This window comes from Lipotes vexillifer, unplaced genomic scaffold (genome assembly GCF_000442215.2).
Source record: "Lipotes vexillifer unplaced genomic scaffold, Lipotes_vexillifer_v1.1 scaffold1306, whole genome shotgun sequence".
NCBI lineage: Eukaryota > Metazoa > Chordata > Mammalia > Artiodactyla > Lipotidae > Lipotes > Lipotes vexillifer.
In genome coordinates this window covers 1057242-1078421 of record NW_006786512.1, presented here as the reverse complement: position 1 = coordinate 1078421, position 21180 = coordinate 1057242, and the positions used below count along the sequence as shown (strand labels likewise).

Below are 21180 nucleotides of genomic sequence, written 5' to 3'. Positions count from 1 at the left end.
CAAAAAAAAAAAAAAAAAAAAAAAAAAAAGAATAAAGGCTTACCTGGGTGGCAAGCCTTGAATGCTCTCGGCTCACTAGTAAGAGAAAATGGCGTCTCTACTCTCTGCCCACCTGGTCAATTGCAGACATCAGGGCACCTTGGCTTTTGCTGCCAAAGTCTTCCTCTAGTGGTACAACTGCCTTACCCTACCCTATCTCTCTTCTCAGCTCCACAGAAGGCTATTCAGGGGTTGGTAATCTCTCGGGACCAGGAACTCTGAAGAGGGAGGGACAGGGAGCTTCTGGCCTGTGATCTTGCAGCTCTGGGCTTGGCTGAAACATGTTATTACTTTCTTTCAGGCTGGACACTGCCAGGTGCCTACTGCTTGACCTCTGTTTAAATGGAGAAGACTTGTAGACCAGACAGTGTGGCTCTCTTCAGTTTATTGCATGAAGAAGTCACTGTAGTCCAAGTTAAAGAGAACCCTGATTGGTTATATTATCTAAGCTGTGAGGTTCTAAACTTGAGAGAGAAAAATCTTTTTCTAACACCAAGTCTGGAAATGAGGACACATCTATCTGCAACCAGAACAAAAAAAAAGAGGTGGGGAATGGTGCCTAAAAGAGACTATCTTTCTGCAAACAGGATGGAGTTGAACGATTGGGTGGTTGATAGTCTAAGGAAAAAGCAACACAGTCACTAAAGACAGGAATAGTCATTTCAAATTCTCTCTTATTAAAACCCACATAACCACAGAGCAGAAGATATCCAAAATGGTAAATATTTGAGGGCTTCATATAGTTTATCCAACATGAGAAATACTGTCTTGCTATTGACATTTTAATATCACACTCAGAGTTGAGTGGCTTGAGGAGAGTCAGGCAGTTTTGAACGTTTAAAATGTACAGTCAAGCCGCACGGCACAGGGATATCGGCTCGGTGCTTTGTGACCGCCTGGAGGGGTGGGATAGGGAGGGCGGGAGGGAGGGCGACGAAGAGGGAAGAGATACGGGAACATATGTATATGTATAACTGATTCACTTTGTTATAAAGCAGAAACTAACACACCACTGTAAAGCAATTATACCGCAATAAAGATGTTAAAAAAAAAATTAAAAAAAAATAAAATGTACAGTCATCCCTCGGTATCCACAGGGGGTCGGTTCCAGGACCCCCGCAGGTACCAAAATCCACGGATGCCCAAGTTCCTTGTGTAAGATGGCGTAGTGTTTGCATATAACCTACACACTTCTTCTCATATACTTTATTTTTATTTTTTTCTTCTTATATACTTTAAATCATCTCTACATTACTTGTAATACCTAATACAATGTAAATGCTATGTAAATAGTCGTAAATACAGTGTAAATGCTGTTTAAACAGTTGCCAGTGTGTGGCAAATTCAAGTTTTGCTTTTGGGAACTTTTTGAAAATTTTTTTTTTCCAGATATTTTCCATCTGTGGTTGGTTGAATCTATGGATGTGGAACCCCCAGATACGGAGGGCCAACTGTATGCACAAACTGTTTTGGATTTCCCAGGGTAAAGGTAAATCAGAAAAACAACGTTATCAGCACCAACATGGTGACCCTCTTTGAGCTGAAAAAAGGTAAGTTCTGAGGAGACGGGGGCCCTAAAGGATCCTAAATTTTAAGTCCCTCCAGAGACACGGTTGTTGCCACGTGCTTCGAGTTGTCCAGAACATCAGGCCAAAATTCACTTACACGGCCCCCCCTTTTCAACTCTGGTCTGGCTCGGGAAAACTCAACACAGAAAATGACCCTTTGAAAGGGTGGCTTCTTACTCTTCAGGGAATGGTTGGCACGGTGCATCTCTGTGTATGCCTGATATTTCCTAAATGGTGTGCTGTGAACATGCACGAGGCTGTGAATTATGTAAGAAATTTAGATTGGCCTACTGGACACAAATAAGGAGATATGACAGAAATCAGATCTAGGCCTAAAATAAATTGAATGCGTGTGGGCTCTCCTTTTCCCTTTAGTTTGATTTCATAAAAAAGTCTATATTTGGAGAGCACTCTGAATGGAAGCTGTTGTAACAGGCAAACGCTTTTGATCATCTTCCCATGCCATATATGAGGTGAAGGAAGGGGGCCTCCGGGGCCCTCTTGGTCAAATGTTTTAAGGTTATGAAGAATTTAAGCCTTACTTTTTCAGGTAGCAAAATTTTCCTGAGACATCTGAGGCATTATTAAAGAATGTAGATGACCACTATAAAATGGTCTAGTTATACTTAAGAGCACTAAAGAAAATCACTGGGGGTCATCCCAGACTTCACATAAAAAATATTTTCATTCCCATCCTCCTTTGTGGGCTGGAAGGACAACTGCTGAAAAACATTTGAACATTTTTCAAGAATGCATAGTAGTGAAAAATAGAAAAATAATAAAGAATTCTGGATGGTAATTTTACAGGTTTGTAAGTGAAGGGATAGTTTCTTATATAGTCTATTTTATGTCAGCCCTTTTGAAATATATTGCTTTGCAACGTTTACTAGATAGTGTTGAGGAGAGAGTATCTATATACCATATTTTGCTAGAGTAAGTTGTGAGGCTAAAGGAGCATAGACTCAGAAGTTGGTCAAGCTGGACTTGAATGCAAGCTGTATCATTAAAAGTGTTGTCATCCTGGGCAAGGAACTCCCTTCTCTGAGCCTAAATTTTTCCATCACCTGTTAAAAGGGCTTGTAATAAGGATTAGATAAAATATGCAAGATGTACTACGGCTCTTCAATAACACTGTATTTCTTCCTGCCTTCTTTGCAGATATGTTGACTCATCCAGATGAAATGTCTGAGCCTTGGGCTTTCAGTCTAAACAATGAAAACTCATCATTTATGGTGAGTGTGTTGATTAGTGGGAACATCCCGTTTACTTGGCAAAAAAAGGAAAATACTTGGGATGCACTCCATTTCAACATAGTCTGTGGCCACATTTCTTTACCTACAGAATTGGTGTTTTTATTACTCTAAGATTAAAAATTAACGTTTATTTAAAAAATGAGATTCTGTAATTTTTTAATAATTTCTTAGAGCTACATTTCCTAATTTCCCTAACTATTCAAATGTTCATACATTTGATTAAAAGAAGTCTCATGTAAGAAGCTGCAGCAAAAGATAGAACCGAACATAGACATACAGAAAAAGAGTCAAGTTAAATGGGTGACCTGATGCTAAATGTGAAGCAAATACCCTTCAGACGTTAGCAGGAATAAGTATGCATGAGGCCAAATGGATGTTTCCAGGCCACAGTCAATAGACTGTGTTGGGACTTGCCTGGTGGTCCAGTGGGTAAGACTCTGCGCTCCCAATGCAGGGGGCCTGGGTTCGATCCCTGGTCTGGGAACCAGATCCCACATGCCGCAACTAAGAAGCCCGCGTGCCGCAACTAAGACCCATTGCGGCCTAAATAAATACATATTTTTAAAAAAATAGACTGTGTTATATTTGAAGTGTGGGTTTCCATCGAAGATGCTCATTCTGACCGCACGATGAAAACACTTCTTGAGAAATCCTACATGTGAAATTCAAATACCAAAGGTTCTCCACACCCAGGGGCCTACCTTGAGCTGCCTGGCACTCCTATTCCCACTGTTTTCTCCAAAGCTATTGCCTTCTGCTCCAAGCTATTACAGTTGCACACAGACAGAGGGAGTGTTTTTACAGTGGGGGAGTATTCTCCCCCGAATTACTCTAGGCAGCACCGAGCTCGACGCAGCGCCAGAAACGGATACATTATACTCTACACGATGTGTGATTAGTCAATAGAGAGAAAAAAAGTCACAGACACTGCCGTCTTCCACAAAAAAGGAGAACGTGCTATTGTAGAGATGATGATACCATGTGAAAAGGTTAATCACAGTCTGGCAATTGCAGTGTTGGATGCAAACCTACTTTTGCTGAGGCTGTGAGTTTCCTTGATTAGAAGCCCTGTTCCCTGCTGGGACCTTCTCCAGCACCAAGACATCTTGGTCATGTTCTTTAAGTCTGACTGTATTCGCCTCAACGTCCTGCAAATACAAATTACACCACATACAGATGCTGCCGTTTTCTCAGACAATGAAAAAAATTTCAAATGCTTCAGAAACTCATTTGGTGCTTGTGATGCTAATTGTTGCATCTACAAATTAAGTCATTTTCAAAGTCAAGGGCTGGAACGGTCAGAGAAAGGACCAGATGAGGTTGGAGGCACGTGGTTTTAAAAGTCTGCTGTTACCCGAGATGCAGAAAATCAGCTGAGGAGAGAGGAGTGTGCTCAGAGAAACCTTTGGGAGAGGGTGGTACAGCGGAGAGAGAGAGGAGCCAGTGCACTTATTCTTGATAAATATGTGTGGCAAATAGCACTCAGCTTCAGCAGCGTTCTTTCATTCTGATTATCTTCTGAGGGTACTTACTTTACTTAGGAGTGGCCTGTTTTCCCTCTAATAAAAAGACTTGTAAAAACTATCAGTTTGAAATGTGTTAAAAACACTTTTCAGTTATTTGGAATAATTTTATAAATTACATCCATGATAATGGTCCTAATCTGATTCTTTCAAAGAATAATTGTGGCTGAGTGCAAACTTCATGTGTGTCAACTTCCAAAAGAGTAAAGTTCAAATTTCCATGTCATTAAAAAATAATTTCTTAAAAAATCTTAATGCACGTTTCCTTCTCATTTGGTTCCTATTTTAAGAGACTGGATAAAAACCAAATCAAATTCCATGTGGCGTTTTTCTCTATATTAGTCAATGCTTTAATCTTTAACTTAACTTTTTTTGCATCAAGAGAACGCATTCCTCAGACAAACTTTGTTGTCAGTAATTTTGCTGCCAAAGGCAAAAGCTTAAGGTTGTGTACGAATAGGTGTCCACACATAAGGAATGGGAACGAGACTGTAAATCTTCATTAAATAATGCCAAATGTACCAGAAAGCACAGAAGGTGCATTTAGGATTTTAGGGTAGGAGAGAGAAAGATGCTCAGGCTGGGAAAGGCATAGAAAGGAGTCTGCTCTGTGAGCCAGCAGGGAAGGGGAAAGAGCAAAGTGATCCTGGAGGGAACAGTGTCTCTGGGTGAGGTGGGATAGACCATGGGCCACCTGAAAGGCCAGGGGTGCTGGGACACCCCTGGGACAATATCACCATGCCCAGCGGTCCACAATCAGGCTTCCACCAGCTAAAGCTGGGTTGTCCCTCGCAAGGGACCAGGAGCTGGATGGTGGGGAGAACCTAGGGACCATCACCCACTCTCACAAATACTTTAACAAGCTTCCATTAGGCCCATCTGCAGAGCCATCTCTAAGTGCAATCTCATCGCTCCTCCTACAACCCCAACTATTCTTCACCTACTTGCCAGAGTCTGAAATTCCTTTAGTGTGAAGCAATTTGACAAAAAGCACTTGAAATGAAAATGCTTGGTTAGAGTAACCATGGTGGACATTAACTGCCACTAAAATGTAGTCACTTAATAAATCCAGAGGGAGTGTGAGCATATGAGAAGGATTCAGATTTGGGAAGAGACAGGAGGTTTAGGATAGAGAAAGACATGGAGAGGGAGACGGGGAAGGACACAAAAGGGGAAACCTAGGATTGCAAAGAGAAATGTCTCAGGCTTTGACATTTTGCCAAGGCATCCCTATTTGTCTTCAGGGCTCATGGACCAGTTCAGGTGTGTGCAGGGTTATTTGGTCCAGCACAGCACGGCACATTTGCAGCTTTACTGGAATATCACCTCTGGACCCCAGAACCCACCCCAGCACATTGAACATGCCAGGTTTGTAAGCAAGGCCCTTTGGCCCTAGAGCATTCATTAGTCACAGTGCTGGCTCAATTAACACTACACTCATTCTTCTTATCTGGCAAAAGTGAAAATGCAGTGCCCCTCAGCCACACTTCACCTTGGACTCACCCTCAGGATCCGGTTAAAATCCTCCTTGTCTACTCTTAAGAAATGGCAGTTATCTTCTCGCAAGACGATGGAGGCAGCTCTCGGGGCATCATTCACTAGCGCTAACTTGCCAAAGTCATCGCCTTCGTGCAGCGTGCAGACCACACCCTGGAGAGAGCAACACATCCAGATGAAGGTGATCCCTGAAAGGGAGCAAACACCCACCTGCCCTCCCACCAAAACACTGTATATGTCAACAGGCTGTACCCAGGGATGTCAAGTGTGGGGGGAAATCAGATAATTACGTTATAATGTTTCATTTCTCTTTCATTGAGTAATCTGGGCTAGGGCCTAACTTAAATGTATACATTATAATCCAGGAGCCCCAGAAAGTTCAGTACTACTCTGAGTATAATAACTTAGATAATTTATGATTAGAGATGCTATAATGTCTTTTCTGCATAGAGTAACAATGTTGTAGCAAGTTTAATTGTAGCATTAAGTTGTTAATACTTAGAACCACTAGTATATGGAGCATAATAAAGTTTCAGAAAGAAAAAAGATATATATACCTTGCCATAAATGACTACATTCACTGATCCTTTTAGAATAATGTACCAGGAGGTGCCTTCTTCCCCCTGGTTAAACACTAGATGCAAAAAGATGAAAAGACTTATGACAAGAGTAGAAGCACATCAGTATAAATTACAGCTTATCAAATCATCATTTTTAAGTCCCCAGAATTATGCATTTAATTCCAGAAGGGAAAAAAAATTACTGGCAAATACGAACTTATTCACGTGGAATATTACTTCCTTTTCTTTAGAATGTGAAAGGAACAGAAATACTGCACTCCTTGCTGTGCCCTAAAGATACGTATTCACTAGATACAAATTCACCAGCTATCCATTCCTTAAAGCAATACATTTCCCCCCACAATTCATCAAAACTTACTAAGCTATAGAACACAGTTTTTAAAAGTATTCTGAATGGTAAAGTGAAGTTTGAAAACATGCAAATCAGCACTACATAGTGTTGATGGATGCATATCTACATATTTTTTAAAAAATGGGTTGGAATGATAACCGCATCATATAGGGTAGGAGTTACCTTGGGGAGGGGAAGAGAGGAATGAGATAAAGGAGGGAACAAGGAGCCTTCAAATGTAGAATTTCATTTTTTAGAAAATGTAAAAAATGAAAATATGAAAAAATATGGCATAAGGTTACTATTTGATAAAAAATGTTTTTTAAAAAGGTGTTTGTGGGCTTCCCTGGTGGCGCGGTGGTTGAGAGTCCGCCTGCCGATGCAGGGGACACGGGTTCGTGCCCCGGTCCGGGAAGATCCCACATGCCGCGGAGCGGCTGGGCCCGTGAGCCATGGCCGCTGAGCCTGCGCGTCCGGAGCCTGTGCTCCGCAACGGGAGAGGCCACAGCGGTGAGAGGCCCGCGTACCGCAAAAAAAAAAAAAAAAAGTGAACCTTTAAAATGTAAAGAAAAGACATTCTTACTAAACTAAATATCAGTGTTAGAAATACCACTTTTGATGACTAAAAGTAAAATATTTGAAACTCATTTTTAATTCTTTTTGCTTTTACAATTCATGGTCTCTGCTTATTTGACTAACAACTCAGTCTGAAGAAAGAGCAAGATTTTCCAAAGGATGTCTCTTGAAAAGTTAACAGGTGTCCATTATAAACGTTTTCTATGTTTCACTGGGTTTAGGAAGTGTCAGTTTACATGGTGTGAAATTTATCTTTACTGTAGAACTCCTGAGAAAGGTAGCATGCTGGTGTGTGTTACTATTCTCCAAGAGAGATTAGAGAAAGAGGCATTTCCTGATCTGAATACACCACTAACCATGTTTTTCAAGAAGGGTTTTGTAGGACTAGTGGGAAATGCCAGCCGAAATAATTTTGCTCACTTTTTTTTTTTTTCCCGGTACGCGGGCCCCTCACTGTTGTGGCCTCTCCCGTTGCGGAGCACAGGCTCCGGACGCGCAGGCTCAGCGGCCACGGCTCACGGGCCCAGCCGCACCACGGCACGTGGGATCCTCCCGGACTGGGGCGCGAACCCGTGTCCCCTGCATCGGCAGGCGGACTCTCAACCACTGCGCCACCAGGGAAGCCCTTGCTCACTTTTATTAATATGAAATTTCAATTTCTTGCTCCCAAATATGATCACAGAACTAAACTACAATGTGCATGCTGGAGAGATACTACATATTAGTATTGCATAAATATTTGGGGCAAAGAAATTCTCTCAGGCTTGGAGCTGATAGGGAAAATGAGAGAAGAACAAGAAGGCAGGAGAGTGTGCCAGTCTAACTAGCCTCTCAAGAGATAGATTAGTTCCTCTCAAGCCACAAACTGAAGTGAGGTCACTGTGAGAAGGTTTTGCCTGGGGTCCCCACTGAAGAGCACTGACTTCATCTCACCCTCTTTAAACACTGCCTTGAGCCAGCAGGGGAGGGAGCAAGTGGAGACACAGGCTGGCAACTGCTCCCAGGCTGGCACCCAAAACCCAGCGGGCTGCAGAGTAAGGGATACGTGCTGGGAATAATCACAGGTCCAGAAAAACAAATGGTGCCACATGACATCCTGGCAAGTCAGACCCAGGCCCAAGAAAGGGGAGCATTTGCAGTCAGGCTCCCATGGCACATCCTCGGGAGGGGGCCAGCCAGGCACCATGCACGATTACAGTCTTCACTTACACACGGTTCCTCCTTTGGCGTGAGACTCGAAAACGAGAACACCTGCTAACTCCCGTTTCACCTAGAAGGAAAGGAGAAAGAATGTGGGGAAAGGCCAGATTTGGGGGGGCGGTTGGGGAGGGACTTGTTCTCTTTCTGAACAGTGCTGACTTCCACGCGGACACGTCCCACTCTGCTTTGCTGCTCCTCCTGTCTAGAACCACTTCCACTAGATGTGCCACTAGATTTTTTTTAGTTTTTTAACAGATGGAAGTATAGTTGATTTACAATGTATAGCAAAGTGATTCAGTTATGCATATATATATATAATATATTTTCAGATTCTTTTCCATTTTAGTTTATTACAAGATATTGAATATAGTTCCCTGTGCTATACATTAGGACCTTGTTGTTTATCTGTTTTATACATAGTAATGTATATCTGTTATTATCAAATTTCTAATATATCTCTCCCTTCCTTCTCCTTTGGTAGCCCTAAGTTTGTTTTCTATATCTGTGAGTCTATTTCTGTCTTGTAAATAAGTTCCTTTGTATACTTTTTTTAGGTTCCACATATAGGAGATATCATATGCTATTTGTCTTTGTCTGACTTACTTCACTTAGTATGATAATCTCTAGGTCCATCCATGTTGCTACAAATGGCATTATTTCATTCTTTTTTATGGCTGAGTAGTATTCCATTGTATATATGTACCACATCTTCTTTATCCATTTATCTGTCGATGGACATTTACGTTGCGTCCATGTCTTGTGCCACCAGACTCTTAAAGCTTTTACAAAAGCTGTTTCATAAGCTAATTCATATAAGACAATCTCCCTAGAGACTGTTTAAACTTGGTTTCACATGTATGAACTAGGCAATTGCTTTGCCTATCTTTCATCTTGGTGAGAGGGTGAGAGCAACCACAATATCATGACTCTTGCTCCTGGAGGCTCTTCTGTGCATCACACACCAGGCATCACTGCAAACATGTTAGAAAACTCAATGTCTTGAAGTTGAATAATAAAGCTTAAATGTGTGAGCTATTTTTTTAAAATTCCAAACTATGGTCCCAAATTATGTTCTCTCTCCCTAAGAACCAAATAACCTGAGATCTTCCACAGTGCCTGGCTATCTGGGATTTGAGGTAGGAGACTCCTCCTTTCCACTACCCACAATCCTCCCAATTCCACCAAGGCTGGGGAAGTTAGAACATACGCATGCTGGGGACCCGGACAACAGGTAGGGAAAAGGGGTCTTCTCTCACTTCCCTCTCCAGCATGAGCTCGTGGAGCCTCAGCTGCTGCCCCTACAGATGCAGGAGCTCCCCGGGTGAGGCCCCCGGGGCATTAGACCTAGCCCACCATGGAGAGAGTGAAGATGACAGCAGGGCGGTGGGAGGGAGGGGAGCCTGGGCTGGACCAGACCCCTGGATACTCCATGTAGGTGAGCAAGCTTCCGGATCCCCAGTAGTGCAGGGAGTGGGAAGGATGTGAAGGCAGTCCTGTCTGGGTTGAAGGGGGAAGGATCTGGAACCCTTCTGCTTAGGGTTGTGGTGAAGGCCTCACTGCTCTCAGTGGAGACCTGAACTCTACCCCCGCAGAGCAGGGACTACAGGCACTGCCACCATGTGACAGTGACAGCATAATATCGCCTAGTGAGCTGGGAATGAAAGACAGATTAAGCAGAGAGACGTTGCTGAGGAGTCCAGCATAAAACCTGTGATCCGTGGATGCTGAAACAGCTTCTTTTATTATCATTATCATCATTATTATTGAATTATTAGCATATAGGAGACTTGTGTTGCCTGGAAATTGTGTTTCTCTGTCCCTCCTATGGCAGGAGACATTTCTGTCCACTGTTCTTCTAAATACCCTAGTCACGTAAAAGTTCAGAGTCAGATACGGCCGTTGGGCCATTTTTCACTAGCAGGTACTGTTCCTGTGCCCTAAAATATCTGAACTAATGCTCTCTTGCACCTTCTGCTTCCCTTCTCAATTTGGCAGCAAACCTGGCCAGAGCTGGCCCCTTGGGCCAGGGCTGGTCATCTTGATTTCTCCCCCCCCCCCCAGCCCCGCTCCCGCACGCGGCTCTATATGTCATGGAAGGGACACCCCTCTTAAGGCCTGGCTCTCCTGTCTAGGTATGCGGGTTCCAAGACTCAGGAAGTTTGAAGCATATGTTCCAATTCTACTCACATCATGCTGCCTTGGTGTTTAGGGCAGCTACTAATAACGTAGTGATACTTGATCCTTTTTTGGTGATTGCACATGGGCGTAGCTTCCTTAGCATCTCGTGAGAAACAGGAGGGGCGTTTGTGAGGGAGAATTCAGGCGTTCCTGCCCCTCGCCCACACTCTCCAATACTCTCCTTCAGGCCTAACAGTGCATTTAACTCAAACTGTGCATCCCTCCCCGCTGCCTCAGCTAAGAGACAACTTACCGTGGTAGAAAGATGGGATAAAGCTTTAATGTGAAGGAGTTCTTCATAGATAATTTCTAGGTCATCCACGGTCCTCTGGCCAGGTCTACAAAGAAAAAAAAAAGTAACAAGGAAATAATGAGATAAAAGTCATTGCTAAGGGCTTGAAATATAGAGGTGACTTCGGGGGTCAGTAACATGTTCAGGGAATTCTTAGGAGAAATCCCGATTAAAAAAACATCGGCAGAGGGAGAGATTATGCTATGATCGTTCCTAAAGGGATTTTTGACATGAACGACATGTTCCTTGACGGAAGGACGTAGGAGAAATCAGAAGGGCACATAATCCTCTTCCTTTCCAACGCAGAGGGAAGAACATCTCTGTTCACACTGCAGTTGTCTAACTGACCTCTTACTTTGTAGATGATCATTCTACAAAATTGCTTTTCATCACTACCTTAATCAATAACAACAAACTTATCGTTTAGCATCACTAGGAACTATTGGTTCAATCAACCTGATGATCAATCCAAATTTCTTGGGATCCTGGTATCTTAGCTTAAAAGAATAATAATGCTGTTGTCACTATTGTTTGGGGTTATGTAATATGCTTCCACCACAGGACTCAGATAAAGGATGCATATAGACAACATTTTCTCACCTATCCCTGGGGAAGTGAGGGCATGAGATGGGCAGAAGGCAAACAGTAGTGTGTGGGATTAGCAAAAGAGGGAAAGAAGGGAAGAATACACCTGCATTTCCCCAACTCTGCTCCATGGAGGACTACTGTTCCATGAGATGTTAATCAGTATACTATGTACAGTTTTTTCCCTATAACTTATTATAAAGCTAGTATCTAATAGTCTGCCTTTCCCTATAATTTATTATAAAACTAGTATCTAATAGTCTGGGGCTTGTGGGTATTATGGACATTTTGGCATGGGAGGACTGAGTGGATTGCTAATCATCTTTCATGTCTATAATAATTCTGGAATCACTAATAGAGTTTAATTATACATCGATGGTAAAAGGCATGACTGGTCAGTAATTTGGATTTTCTATTGCTCTCTCCAGTATAAGAAACCCTGACTAATATGTTTTTGAAACTAAAAAACAAACAAATGTGTTATTAATTCTGAGAGTGCTAGGAAGTCAATCTCCACATTGATGGACAGGTGACATTCACTCTCAGCTAACTGCTATAGTCATGAGTGTTACCTATTACATAATCATCATCTGTCTTATGCATTTTGTCCTAAAATTTCAATAACTTGTGGTATTATTTAATGTTTCTGTATATTAAACATTTAAACCTCAATGAGCTGCCGATGGTGTTCCATCATTACACTGTATTTTAAAGAGTGTTCCTTGATCAAATAAATTCAGGGAGTGTTGGTGTACTGAGCAGAGCACTGGGTTTAGAGTCTGAAGATCAGGTTTTAACCTTGGCGCAACCACTCACCAGCTGTGTGACATCAGAGGCTCAGTTTCATCTGTAAACTGGGGACAATACCTTTCTGAGAGTGATGTGAGAGCTAAAGGAAGTGGCGAATGGGAAGGTATCTGCATATTTATTTGAGTGAGCGAAAAATAAACCCCAGCAAAGTGATATTCAAAACTTAAACCCTTGCAAGAGAAAAACAAACTTACAAATTAAGTATGACACTTGGTTCAGCAAATTACATCCAGAACTTAGTCAATTATTAGATAAGTACTTGGGGCTATCGAAACTGAATTGTAGATATTCTAAAAGAGCTGAGTTAGATAATTTTGCAACTATATTCCAGATCAAATGGGAGCTAACTGGAGGAAGAAAACTCTTTGCATCCCTTGGGCATTACCTTCTCAAGGACAGCTTTAACACAAACAAAAGAATATGATACCCATCTCTTATAGAAACAACAGAGGGTATATTTCCTAATGCCTGCCTGTACTAAATCCATGACCCAGGGAGATGCCAGCCAGGTTCACCTCCTGCCAAGGAGCGCCACTTAAGGATACACTGTGCCCCAATCTAGTGGAATGCAGAAAGTAGGGGACCCACCGAAGGAAAAGCTATGGCCCCAGGGACTCTGAAGGAGCCAGGTCTTCTTAGCAAGGGGCCTAATCTACTACTTGACTTAGACATGGGGATTTTGAAACTAGGACCCTTGGAGATTTAAAAGTCAATTGAGTCACCTCAGCCCATCTGCTACTATAGAGGCAGCTAATGTGAAGTCTCAAGGTGGGCGTAATAGGATTATGGCTCTTCAGCACAAGGCGCAGCCCTGCTGTTCCTGCTACTTGACATCAGCCGCAAATAGCATGGACCCTCCTAGAAGCCTGGCTAAAGGGGAAAAGGGCCGCCAAGTCTCGTTCTCAACTCCGTGGAGCGGGCTGTTATGGAGGGAGGAGAAAAACTCAGCTGGGAAAAGACAGGGTTAGAATTTAGCTCTAAAATCTTGACAGATTCAGAGTTGGAATTTGGGGAGCAGACACCTATGAGTTTAGGAAGAGTTTTCACATAATAACATGAAATCCACACCGATCAAGTTTTACAGATTAAAAAAATAAATGCTGCCTTTAGGATCTATAAATCCCATTATATTAAAGATCACTGAATTTCATCCAAGGGTTAAAACAGATGATGATGAAATCTGTCAGACCCTCAATGCAGCATACTGAAAATTGGGCAGTGGGTCACGGCTGCCCTTTGAGCCGCTTAGTTAGTCTTAGGACCTGCACCAAAGTGTGGGAGAAGACAGGTAAAGATGGCAACTTTCAGGCTATTTTCGAAACCCACTCAACTTCCCACTGCCCCACACTACTGAGCACGGCCTGAGGCTCTCCTCGCCCAGGCCACTGCCCTCCTCGATCTCTCCCTGGTCTTCCAGACATTTCTTCTCAGTGTCCTTTATGAGCTGTTGTTTTTTTGTTCACCTCTTGAATTGTGCTGTGCCCCCCAGGCTCTGCCGCCTTCAGCTCTGTTCTCACTTCATTCTACCTTCTCTCCGTGGGAAAAGTCCCCAACTTTCATCTATACGATGCCGAGACCTACATCTTTATCTCCAAACAGATTTCTCTCTTGAGCTCCGACAGCTTCCTGGCCGCCAACTGCCAGACAACCCACAAGTGCCACAAGCTCAGTCTGTCCAGAAGTGCTCCCTCTTCATCATACAAGGCTCTTTTAAAGCAGGTCTCAACTGACTTTCCTAGACGCATCTCTCTTTCCTCTCTTCACACCTTCCCTCATGGCTGTCTATGTTCTTTGCTCCAGGGATAACCAGACATCTCCCTGGTCCTCAGACACGCGAAGCTCTTTCTCGCCTCCAAGACTCTTCACGTGCTCCTCTCTTTGCCTGGGATTTTTTATTTTTTCCTGCTTCAAGCCCAGCTCAGATGTCCTCTCGCCTAGGTAAAACTGGTTCTCCAAAATTTATTCTTCCATGGCACATGATCCAACTGCTGTGGCAATTACAACATACTGTGAAGGATGTTATTTGCTTAAAAATCCGTGATTTTATACTCTGCTCTTCTCAAGAGAAGCAGCATCTGGTAGTGCAAAGGGTGCTAAGCTAAAAACAGAAACAGGATTTGAGGTCTAAAACAGGAACTTCCTTAGGTGCCCAATTGGTCTAGTGCCTTGTCCCTACATCTGTAAAAATAGGGATAATAAACCGGATTGTTGTAAAGATTAAACGAGTTAATATACACGAAGCATTCATACATTGGAAATATGGCACACATGCAGGATGGCATTATTAAGGGGGAGGGTGTTCAATCCATCTCATCAGATGAATGCATGCACAAGTTCTCAGGATTCGTGGTGAAGTCAAGGTCTGCCCAGGGGAGATGGCAGCAGTGCCAAGGACCAGTTCTTGTTCTGTGGCCTGAAGGAAACAGGGGCTTATGCTCTGTTATCCTTCCCACTGAAGGTCCGTTAGGACAAGGTGCCCATGACACAACTCACTTTGGGTACGGCACACATAAGTGTCATGGTAAGTAGTTAATTGTTAATGGAGGGAGGAGACAGGATGAAAATGTTGGATCTCACCTGTTACTCCAAATCCCATTCAAAGATAGAAAAGACAGATTTTTCTGTAGGATTATAAATTTATTCATCCAGTTTTAAGAAGTTACCATTTTAGACCAGCTGAAGTTATTCAGTCTAACTAAGTCCAGATCAGTGGGGGCCTGGACGGAGATGACCATGAAAGGCCAAGCAGCACCTGTTGGGTAGGACCCCTTTTTATGGTCAGAATTTTGTCTGCCATGTTAAAGGTCTGATAGGAAAGATATTTAAAAATCCAAAACAGCACTGAAAATAAGTAATGTCACCACGACAAACCATAACATAGCACTATCCGTGGACCTGAGAGTTTCAGGAATTCTTGGGTGACAGGAAGCAGATAGGGATAGAACGGCTGAGATGTGTCTGGAGGCAGACACAGCTCTGGACTCACAGAAGAGACCATCACAGGAGGGAGACAGCACTGCTGACAAGACAAGGGCAGGAGAGGGTCCCAGCGCTCATCAAAATACTGCTCCATTCAGGACAGGGGGCCGCTGGGTCCCTCTCCCACTCTATGCGCCGAGCAGCAGCCTGCCCCAGGGTTCACTGCCAGGCTACAGCTCGCGACCCGCTCCAGAAGGAGCCTGAGAAGGAAGCAGAGGCCTGGGCCCTCCTGCCAGACTCAGAGGACGGAAAGAAGTGGCAGCTCTCCCAGGAGGGACATCCCGGGAAGGGCTCTGCTCTGGGAGAGCCTCCTTCATTTGGCAACTAGTGGGAAGACGGTAGTGGCTTCACCCTGCCTGCCCGCCTCATGCCTCTGATAAAGCAAGGCCTGTCCGGAAGCATGGCCCCCACTGCCTTCACAGGGGTGGGAGCGTGGATGGTCAACCTGCAGAGACCCATGGGGAATTTATTCTAGCCCTGGACCTCCATTCATCAATAACCAAAACGAAGAAATATAGACTTCCACGGGGCTTGCTGGATGCCCTGGAGAAACCCGTGACAGCCATTTGAAACAGAACGGAACAAAGCCTAGAAACAGTTTTCAGTCTGCGAGTCCTAAATAACATCCCGAATAAAAGGGAAAAAAGAAACAAAACAAAACAAAAACGAGCCTGTGGTCTACAGTGGTCAGTGTCATCACAGGGCAGGCCACTGTCCCTGGGCGATCCACCCAGGTAGGAGCCAACTTTTTGGTCCTGTTTACAGCACATGTTTTAGCAAGGTGAGAGAAGTCAGGACTGCAGGGTGTGAAGAGACTTGCTTTAGAAAATGAGCATATTCACAGTTAACAAAGCAGCAAAAGCGTTCGGGAGAGGTGTGCCACGAGGTGTTTCCATGGATGTGCTGTTAGGGTTGAAAGTTGAGGGAGGTCCCAGAGAGGAGGCCAGATGGAGTGAAAGTCGGTGTGGCCAGCCTGCATCCACCGAATCAAATAGGAGCCCCTCCCCCATCCCAGTGGACTCTGTGGCCGCAGTGACAGAACAAGCCCAGCCAAGCCGGAGTCGCCCGCTCAGAGCCGCTGTGCCATCTAGTGTCTCAGAAGAGACTCACCTCTCTGCTCTGGAAACAGACGAAAGCTCTCTCCTCTCGATGTACCCCACCCCCGGGAAGAGTGCCCGACACCACATCTAACATGGAGCCTTCCCTACCACGGTCACTGAACAAAAGCGGGCTCGTCGTGGCAAACAGTGGCATTAAGTACCTCTCATGCTTTGGTCTTTGTGGGGCGGACAGAGAAAAAACTGGAGAAGAGATCCTGCAGATCAGCCCCCAGCCTGTTCCAACAGTAATGAAAGGGTCCCAAGGACTGAAGGCAATTTGGCTTTCAAGAGTCAGGGGAACACTGTGCCCGGCGCGGGAGGAGGGAACTCCCAACGCACCTTCACAGAGGACATGCGAGGCTGGGGAAGTGAATTGACTCTCCCGGCTGCTCTGAGTGGCAGCCGGTGAATGTACCTGGTCTTTACTCGCCCTTCTCCGGATGTCACAGGGAGAGGTATTAGGCATCCCTGCTTCTTTACAAATCTGCGTGGTGCCACATTGATGTGGATTTGTTGGATCCTGCTGTGGAAAGGCCTAGTTTCTGCGGGGGATGCATTCCAGCAGCAATGCCTTAGTTACAGACAAGATAATAAACGGGGATGGAGGGAGAGGCATTTTATACATTAAAGGATGGGAGGACTCAGGTGATATTGGAAGCTGCTGGTAAATACAGTTTTATCAAGGAATTTATCAAGGTCAGAGACAGAGCAACTCAGTTACTGGAACGTGGATAAAATGAGGGATTCGTCCAGGCACTAAGCAGGCACACTGGCGTGGCCAGTGGTAACCTAGGCAGGTGAAAAGGCCCAGTTCTTCGAGAACTGTCGCCTAGTAGACGTATTCCCTGGTGCATGGGGAAGGTACCCAGAAAAGTCAACGTTATAAATATCTAAGTAAGACCTGATCAAGTGTCAAAATAAAGGAAATGTTTTATTATTTTTTTCTTGGGGGTGGAATGCTTTATTTTGGTGGCAACACTTCACCTCAACCCACCTGATTCTCCTGCTTTCAAGTCATTTCTCAAGTGTGGATCATTTCCCAACACTCTTCATATCTTGAGATCTCACCTCACCCCCCTTCCCTTAAAGGGAAGTTTGGTGTGTTTTTCCACCCCCTTGTCTAAAAAACCAGCACAACATGTTTGTTTCTTTCTCTTTTCACCTCCCAGGACCCTTGCTTCCCAAGAGTTAGCAGTTAATTGCTTGAGTCATTCCAGGAGCTTGGTGACCTGCCATTTAAGGTGTCCTGCCCAGCTCTGTCTGCTCACTTCCCTGCCACACCATCACCCCTCACCTTACCTTGAACCCAGAAAAGGACATCTTAAGCTTATCAGATACAATTAGGCATTTTCTAGTTCTGATAGCAAGGCCGGTGCACACAGGGATTCTTCCCTTCTTCGTGAAGTTGGAAATGAATACAGTTTACAACTGCAGTTAAGGGTAAAAGCTTCATGAATATTTGAGAGAAATGAAGTCATCCCCATCAGGACATGGGGTAAGGGTTCTGTGATTCAGGGCCTCTGAGGGCTAAGTGTTTTGGGGACAGTGTGATTTGAGGTTTTTCATGTTTAGAAACCGAATATGCCAGAAATTCTCCCAGCAGAAGTGTCTACTATAAGGGCACGACAGAAGTGTACCATTAAACCTTTTAAAAGGTACAACTATAAATATTTTCCTTTAAAACACCTAAGCAGCAAGTTGAGAAAAACAAACAAATTTGGATAGAAGCAGACAGCATAGCAACCTGCCTTTGTGTATAAGACATATATGTCAGATAGAAAATGCAAATGTTTTTTGAGCAGATGCCATGTGGATGTATTATTTTTCCTTATAAAAATTAATTCTTCATGAATCAGGGACAGATAGATTATCCATATTTCTTTGGACTCCACTGCTTGTTCAGTAAATCCAGCAGAGAGAAAGAAGTTTAGGCAATCTATTAGAGAGGAAAGATTATTATCCATGAAAAAAATGAATGAAATTGGATTTGGAGTAAGCAGACTTGGGCTCAGTTCCTGGTTCAGCCACACATACTACTGTGTGATGTTAAAGAAGACACTCGCCATCTACTAAGCTCAATTTCTCCATCTGTAAATTGTGGATAATAACATTAGTCCTACTCAGTTCATAGATATTCTGAGGTTCAAAGAGGCGATATATGTGAGGTCACTATATAAAATGTATAGTGTGACTCATTTTTAGTTGTTAAGTTTTGTTTGTGATCCTGGCTAGTGTGTTGATATAATTTTTTTCTACAGTACATTTGCACTTCATCCAGGTCTGTACAGTAATAATGAGATGAGACTACTCTGCAATAATTATTTTAAAATCAGATTTCCATGACATCTTTCCTCAGTGATGCTCAAAGAACAAAGCCAAGAGACCGTTCTGAAGCCTCTTTTGGCCTGGGATAGGTGGTAGACCACAGAACAGAACACAGGATCCAGAGTCAGAAAGACCTGGACCAAATCCTCAGTCCACCACTTTCAGGATGAACACAGGCAAATGACTTAACCTACGCCTCACTTTCCTAATCCATAAAATAGGGATAATATTAATAACTACCTCATGGTTCTGTTGAAAGAATTGAATTAGACAACTGTTGAACACAGTGCCTAGCACACGTGTGTTCAATAAATGGCTGTGATTAAATACATTTGTTTTTCCATTCACAATCCCTTTGTGAAACTGGGAGAGAGTAAGCAGGTATTAAATTTATAGTTTAAGAGATCTGTAATCTGGAGATGTTGGGGGACTTACTGGTAACTTGGTAAGACTAGAATCTGGGGCTCTTGTGCTTAGAATTACATTTGTATGTATTGCAAATGCTGTCATTAACTTCTCAAAATATAACTAATTGTAATCTCATAAAACTGAATATCTGGCGTTCTATCTTTAGTCTCAGCCCCTCCAATCCATTCTTTACAGATAGCAGAGAAACCTACCTACTGCGAAGCTGGCCATGCCACATCTCGCTTTAAACCAGTCAACGGTGCCCCAAATGGCTATAAAATAATATCCAAGGAACACAGAAGCACACCTTCGTCAATCTGACCTCAGCCTAACTCTCCAGCCACATTTACCAGCACTCCTGGTCTGGGCACTCCTTTGCTTCCCTGCTGGAACTTTCTTGACATCTTTCTAGCCACAACCCCACTCCTGCACCCCTGCCAGCTTAGGAATTCTTTCTTTGTTCTGGGAAGAAGAGCCCTAGAATATTATTTTCTGCTGCTCTTAAGAAGAAAGGGCTTGAGAATGAACCTAAACATCCAACCATGACAAACTGAATGCACTGAGGAGCATTCAGAGGATAGACCACTATGCACCTACTAAAAATCCCACCTTTAAAAAATATTTAAGGTTAAAAGAGAATGCCATGACATATTATTAACTGTAAAAAGTTAGGGATTGAAAAATAACCAGAGGGATAGGCACCAAAACGTTAATAATAATTATCTCTGGAAGATGTGATTGGCAGGTGTTATTTATTCTTCTTTGAGTCTTTTCAGTAGTTTCCAAATTTTCTATATGAGGAACAGATTGACTTTAACAGTAAAAAGTCATAAAAATCTTGAGGCAATCCAATAATGATCTCTAAACTGTAAATGGCAGCTACACCCATCTGTCTGTCTCCCAAATCTGAATCCTAATGGCAGCAATCCAATAGTTGCGTTCCTGGGCATGTAAACATAAGGAATAAGTGGTAAATTGCTTTCATAGGGGAGAGGCAAATCTAAACTCAAGAAACGAATGGCCCACTTACTGCAATCATTTCTTCTGGTAAATTCCACAAGCTTACACTTAGGGCACAGAAATCTTTCCAGGAAAAACAAAGGCAAAGTTTGTCACGCAGTGAAGAAAAAGAATCACAATAAAATCTTTTTTTTTTTTTTAAATTTCATAAAGATTAGCTCTTTCAGTCATGCTTCTCTTTTCATCTGATTTGCATCCGAGGATGGACTTCATAACTCTGAACATTCTCTTGGCACATCCCAACAGAAATCAAACCCCTAGGCACCACGCATTTTAGGCTTGCTAATCTGGGTTCCCCTGAGGAAACACATTTCCCTGTAACTATCAGGATTTCAAATTTCACACCCTCCAAAACAGCTTGGACAGGTAAAGACCCTATTAAAAGCAGGCTCGGGCTTCCCTGGTGGTGCAGTGGTTGAGAGTCTGCCTGCCGATGCAGGGGACACGGGAAGATCCCACATGTCGCGGAGCGGCTGGGCCCGTGAGCCATGGCCGCTGAGCCTGTGCGTCCGGAGCCTGTGCTCCGCAACGGGAGAGGCCACAACAGTGAGAGGCCCGCTTACCACAAAAAAACAAAAACAAACAAACAAACAAAAAAAGCAGGCTCTGCTAACGAAAACACACAGCCTCTCAAGTGCCCTCTAGAGCAAGTGCGTGAAACGGAGGGTGGAGGCTGTCTTAATGTAGCCAACTGACTGATAAACAATCCTCCTTCCCCCTTCTGGTATTTTCTCATATCACTTGATTATCTTAAATTGTTTCCTTTCAATCTTATGCCCCATAGGATATATTAGAAAATATTACTCAATCACACGAAATAAATGAACTCAAGCTTATGAGTTTCTTACCCATTTGGAAGACTCCAGAACCTACCAACAGTTCTCTTATGTGTTTATATATATATATATATATATA

The 21180-nt window shown here is 43.4% G+C and overlaps 1 protein-coding gene across 5 annotated transcripts in view; it reads right to left on the bottom strand.

Annotated features, from left to right (window-relative positions):
* Positions 1–21180, bottom strand: part of RAPGEF4 (Rap guanine nucleotide exchange factor 4) — a 352267-nt gene that overhangs the window by 56347 nt on the left and 274740 nt on the right. For all 5 annotated transcript variants that reach the window (XM_007458842.1, XM_007458843.1, XM_007458844.1 and 2 more), the window contains 5 exons: positions 11000–11084; positions 8578–8638; positions 6438–6514; positions 5887–6033; positions 3893–4008 (listed from right to left, as the gene is read on the bottom strand). In XM_007458842.1, the coding sequence (XP_007458904.1) occupies positions 3893–4008; positions 5887–6033; positions 6438–6514; positions 8578–8638; positions 11000–11084 (486 nt within the window). The remainder of the gene's footprint in view (positions 1–3892; positions 4009–5886; positions 6034–6437; positions 6515–8577; positions 8639–10999; positions 11085–21180) is intronic.